The sequence below is a fragment of the Nicotiana sylvestris genome, chromosome 8, assembly GCF_000393655.2.
Source record: "Nicotiana sylvestris chromosome 8, ASM39365v2, whole genome shotgun sequence".
Lineage (NCBI taxonomy): Eukaryota > Viridiplantae > Streptophyta > Magnoliopsida > Solanales > Solanaceae > Nicotiana > Nicotiana sylvestris.
The window spans coordinates 211917672-211924008 of record NC_091064.1 but is presented as its reverse complement, the minus strand read 5'-3'; the positions used below and the strand labels follow the sequence as shown (position 1 = coordinate 211924008).

Sequence of the window (6337 nt, the reverse complement as noted above, 5' to 3'; positions counted from 1 at the left end):
GCCAGATTTACAATTGGTCGTTCAAAAATAGCCCAGTTTCAAAAATAATCGAAATTTAGTCACTTCAAAAATAATCGAAATTTAGCCACTTTCATGTAAAGATAAATTTGAGCGAAAACACTATTCAAAACTCGGAAAATACGCCAGTATATTATACTAGAGTTCCAGCATAAGTATGCTTGAACTCCAGCATAATATGATGGAGTTCCAGCATAAGTACACTAGAACTCCAGCATAATATACTAGAGTTCTAGCAAGTATAATTGTCCTGTATAATATACTGAAGTTTGGAGCACCGGTGCTCCAGTCTCCAGTATATTATACTGGAGTCAGCAAAGTATACCGGTCCAGCATAATATTTTGGAGTTCATACACAGGTGCACCGAACTCCATTATATTATGTTGGACCGGTCTCTGTTGCAACAAAATAATGGTTATTTTCCATTGACTTCGTAAACGCTGCTATTTTTGAATAACCTGGAAAACTGACTATATCATGCTATTTTTACTTAAATCTGTGAAGGCCTAGGCCCAGAGCGAACAATATCACTAATGGATTGGGCGGTCACAATTTATCAAAAACAGAGAAGATTAAAATCATAAGTTAAAACACAGATCCCATAGAAAGCCACAGCAAATAACTTGATTTCTTTCAAAATCTCTTTGAGTCTAACTTTCTCTTTCCTCATTTTTAGGACAAAACTAAGATTGTCGGGCTTACGGATTGTTTGGTTCGAAAACAAATTATATATGGATTAGTAATAATAAAAAATATTAATAATAAATGAATTAGTAATACCAAGATTATTTCTTGTTGTACGTTTGGCTCATTGTATTAAAACTGAATATACAAAATATCATCTAAAATATTTATTTACTTCATAAAGGCTATGAATTTACAATTATATTCTTGAATGGATACTTTACTTTCCTAGGCTTCTAGAAAAAAGACAAGTATACTTTTGTCCTTTTATTATTTTATCCATGTATAAGTTATAAATATACATTAGTTACTTCATGTCGATAGTGGTATAAAGTTATACCAAAATTTATACAAAAATTAGCCAAAAATAGAATAACTAAAACAACTCTCTTATACCATGATTAGTTCTTCCTATATACCATATCGAACGACCCCTTAATTAATAGTGAAATGATTTGGTCATCATCGAAAGAGCAAACATTTTGAACTTAGTCGAATTCATGGGCCAATTCGACGTGGGTGAATTTGAATTAGTCGAACTAACGGCTTTAAAATATTAATTAATTAAAATAAATTATTTTTGCATAATTAAAATCCAATAAAACTGTTATAGTGGGACTCAAGCAATTAAAGGTTATTCTTATCTCAAAAAAAAATTGAGGATATGAAAGAAATTGAAACACATCAACATGACCATAGTATTAGCTCATCAAAGACATATTACGATGAAGTGTTGTATTTTTGTCTCTTGCAATATGAAACCTCTCCCACCTTCCGTTTTTTAACGGGTCAGACAATCGCAAAATTACAGAAGAAATTAAAATGATCATGTATGTCTTGTTACAATTTAAATAGAAAAAAATAACTTTATAAAATTTTAATATTTTATTTATTGAGATTTGTTATATTATTTTTTACTGATTTCTTGCGAGAAGAGTTATATAACTAATTTTTTGTTGCACTACAAAATCAAATCTCCTATCACAAAGCCTCAAACGAAAACAATTAGATAAACCTTCAATATTACCCTACTATATATCCGAGTCTATTACTCAAATAGTCACTCAACTATTCGAAATTACCTATTAAAGTCATATTTTTTTCGTTAGTAACAAGTCACTTAATTATACTTATAGCACTCAAAAGGTCACTCGATCAACTAGATATTTCTCAAATTTTTGATTGCCAAATACCTATTTTACCCTCTAAATTATCAACTTATGTCTTCTTTATATATTTTAACTCCTTAATATTATGATTTTTTTCCTCTTGTTAATTTATATTATGGACTTAAAAGAGGATCAGGATAAAAGATGACAACTCGGGACCTGGACCAAGTGAGGTGCATAAAAGATGATGACGGCAAAGTTTTGATGGGAGATGACCAGATTAAGAGGAGGTGGCAGACCTACTTTCATAAACTTCTAAGTGAAGAAGGGGATCAGGATATTATACTTGGGGAATTGAGGAATGCCGACAGTCCCCATGAATTAAGTAATTGTAGGGACATTGAGATTGATGAAGTCATGGAGGCAATGCGTAAGATGAGGAGGGGCAGAGCTACCGGGCCAGACGAAATTCCGGTTGAACTGTGGAGGTGTGTGGGTAGAGCAGGCTTGGAATGGCTTACTGCATTGTTTAGTGTTATATTCAAGACTAATAGGATGCCTGAAGAGTGGAGGTGGAGTACAATGGTCCCGTTGTATAAGAACAAAGGTGATGTCCAGAGCTGTAACAACTATAGGGGCATCAAATTACTAAGTCATACCATGAAAGTTTGGGAGAGAGTGGTAGAAATGAGAGTGCGAAGGACGGTGTCTATTTCAGACAACCAGTTCGGGTTCATGCCGGGGCGATCTACCACAGAAGCTATCCACCTTATTAGGAGGATGGTGGAACAGTACAGGGATAGGAAGAAGGATCTCCACATGGTGTTTATTGATCTGGAGAAAGCGTACGATAGGGTTCCTAGGGAGGTCTTATGGAGCTGCTTAGAGGATAAAGGGGTCCCGGTTGACTATATTAGGGTGATTAAAGACATGTATGCTGGAGCTAAGACTCGGGTTAGGACAGTAGGAGGCGACTCTGAACACTTTCCAGTTATTACGGGGTTGCACCAAGGGTCTGCGCTCAGCCCATTCCTATTTGCCCTGGTGATGGATGCACTGACTCATCATATTCAAGGGGAGGTGCCATGGTGCATGCTATTTGCTGATGACATTATTCTAATTGACGAGACACGAGACGGCGTCAACGAGAGGCTAGAGATTTGGAGACATGCTCTTGAGTCTAAAGGTTTCAAGTTGAGCAGGACGAAGACGGAATACCTCGAGTGCAAATTTGGGGTTGAGCCGACGGAAGCGGGAGTTGAAGTGAGGCTTGACTCTCAAGTCATTCCCAAGAGGGGTAGTTTCAAGTACCTTGGATCGGTTATTCAGGGGATCAGGGAGATTGACGAGGATGTCACATACCGTATAGGGGTGGGGTGGATGAAGTGGAGGTTAGCGTCGGGAGTCTTGTGTGACAAGAAAGTGCCACCGTTACTAAAAGGTAAGTTTTATAGAGCAGTGGTTAGGCCTGCCATGTTATATGGAACTGAATGTTGGCCGGTAAAGAACTCACACATCCAGAAGATGAAAGTAGCAGAGATGAGGATGTTGAGGTGGATGTGCGGGCATACAAGGATGGATAAGATTAGGAATGAAGATATTCGAGAGAAGGTGGGTGTGGCCCCCATGGAGGACAAGATGCGGGAAGTAAGACTCAGATGGTTCGGGCACATTCAGAGGAGGAGCACTGATGCACCGGTGAGGAGGTGTGAGCGACTGGCTGTAGTGGGCACGCGGAGAGGTAGAGGGCGACCTAAGAAGTATTGGGGAGAGGTGATCAGACAGGACATGGCGCGACTTAGGATTACTGAGGACATGGCCCTTGACAGGGAATTATGGAGGTCGAGCATTAAGGTTGTAGGTTAGGGGAAAGTTGTGAATATTTCTACAGCACAATAGAGTGAGACTAGCCAGTTAGGAGTTAGACTAAGAATGTCATTGGTCGTCTATTGATGCAGGGCTTTACCTGCTAGTTTTTACTATACCAGCCATCTATTTCGTATTTCGTATTCTGTATTTCATATCTCTTATATTGTTGTTATTGTATTATGCATTTTTATGGTACTAATATATCGTCTCTTGTTGCTTTTTTTTTTGAGCCGAGGGTCTCCTGAAAACAGTCTCTCTACCCTTCGGGGTAGGGGTAAGGTCTGCGTACATATTACCCTCCCCAGACCCCAATTGTGGGATTATACTGGGTCGTTGTTGTTGTTGTTGTAATTTATATTATGGACTTACCTATAAAATAATTAAATTTATTTATAAATTAAAAAATAATAGTATTTAAACATATATAATGTTGAAATAATAAAATATTGAGCATAATAAATATTATCACATATTTATGTGATAAATTTTTTTAAAAAAAAATTAAAATTTAGTGGCAAGTCAAACTTATGTCAAGTAAATTAAAACAAAGAAAAATATATGTGTTGGGTAGAAAAAAGAGCAAATTTCTTTTCTTCATTGAAATAAAATTGCCACGCTTTCACTTCTACTGTGTAAGAAATTAAACTGGTGACAGCATCGAAATGGAGTAGATACGATAGATTACAGCTAACAGCGAGTTTGTGCCAAATACGTGTGCTTCAACTTATCATACATATAACAAAAACATTAATAAGAGCAAATAGTATAGCAAATTATCCACGAATTGCCCACGCTTTCACTTTTTGCTTGACACTTGACAGACCTATATATTTCTTCCCTTAAATACCAAACATGACATTCTACAAACTCCACCTATGAAAAACACACACACGCATACATATATATACCCATAAACAAACACACACACACATAGTAGGTATTTATATATGGCTGATCACCCTGCAGATGATTCTACCAAAACCAGCCAAAAAAATCAACCTCCTCAGCCTAGTGAAAGTTCTCAAACACCCTTTTGCCCTATTCCTCCGCCACTTCTACCACCACTACCGGTGGAGGAGACAAATATTTCACCACGTCCGTTGATATCAGACATTGCAATATTAGAAAATACAAAATCTCCACCAAAAACAGTTCAACTACCAAATATTATACCAACTGTAACAACTACCATGAGTTCCACCTCATCGGGCGGCTCACCAAGCCGGCCGACAGGCGGAAAACATGCTGTATTCCGGGGAATACGAAGCAGAAGCGGGAAATGGGTGTCTGAAATTCGAGAGCCACGTAAAACTACAAGAATATGGTTAGGAACTTACCCTACTCCTGAGATGGCAGCTGCCGCATATGACGTCGCCGCATTGGCTCTAAAAGGCGGCGACGCTGTAATAAATTTTCCCGGTAACCTCACTTCGTATCCTTCACTTCCTCCTTCACCGTCTCCGGCAGATATAAGAAAAGCAGCCGCCACTGCGGCGGCGCTGATGAAGCCACAAACTGGAGAAGGCACAATGCCGACTCAGCCAGGTAATAGATATATATATATATATATATATATATATATATATATATATATATATATATATGTGAAAAATAACTAAGCTTTTAACAGATGTTAAATCTGAATCCATCATTTAATAATTGTATACCGTTAGTGCACAAAATTTAAATTTAATTTCAAAAGTTTAATACGTCTAGTGCTAAGAACCTTAAAATTTGAGACGTCTAATTTAAATTTTGGATCCGTCTATGCAGGTAATGATGATCAATCCTCTGGAAGTGCACAGATGATTTCAACTGATGGTGGGAATGAATATATTGATGAGGAAGCATTATTTGATATGCCTAATTTGTTGGTTGATATGGCGGAGGCAATGATGGTGAGCCCGCCGAGAATGAACTCGCCGCCGCCATCCGATTCACCGGGAAATTCTGATGCAGAAAGTCTTTGGAGTTATTAAACAAAATTCATGGATTTAAGTTTCATTTTATTACAATTCATTTGAGATAGCACAAAAGGACCATATACATAGAATGCATGTCATACATGTATCTTGATCAATCATTTTTAAAAAAATTCTATGTGAAAAGGAAATTTTGGATCAGGTAGAGTTGGAAAAGTTAAGTAAAATTACAAAGGTTAGTCGTCTAGGGTTTTTGTTTATGAGGAAATGGAGTAGTTTTTTGTAAAATTTTCTGCCGAGATTTTTTTACTGTTCCACTTGAGCCTTTTTCTTGATCCATTTCTAAAATCTTTACAGAATAAAGGTATGGAGATGTGGCAAATAGGATTTTGGTCAACTTTGAACGAGGAATGAAAAAGCCTCCCTGAAATGATAATGGTTTCTAAAGTTTCCACATTTGTCTTTTCTTCTTCACTTTTTTGCTTTCTTCTTTTGGAGATTTTCTTCTTTTTTGCATTGCATTTGGGGGTGGGGGTATCTTGGTTTTTCAAGATGGGTAATTTAATCTATACGAGTCTATCTGAAATAACATCTATATCCCAATATAGAGGTAAGGTCTACGTACACACTATTTTTCCCAAACCTCACTAATGAGATCTTTGGAAGAGGTAAGAAGGAGGATTCAAGGGTTTTTAATACCTAAAAAAAATTATCCGATCAAATTAATTAAAAAA

At 37.0% G+C, this 6337-nt stretch overlaps 1 protein-coding gene across 1 annotated transcript; it reads left to right on the top strand.

Annotated features, from left to right (window-relative positions):
- The first annotated feature begins 4540 nt into the window (after nucleotides 1-4540).
- Nucleotides 4541-6077, top strand: LOC104216070 (ethylene-responsive transcription factor ERF027-like). Its single transcript, XM_009766031.2, has 2 exons — nucleotides 4541-5226; nucleotides 5455-6077. The coding sequence occupies exons 1-2, from the start codon at nucleotides 4629-4631 to the stop codon at nucleotides 5658-5660; spliced, it is 804 nt and encodes a 267-aa protein (XP_009764333.2). The 5' UTR covers nucleotides 4541-4628; the 3' UTR covers nucleotides 5661-6077.
- Nucleotides 6078-6337: the final 260 nt, after the last annotated feature.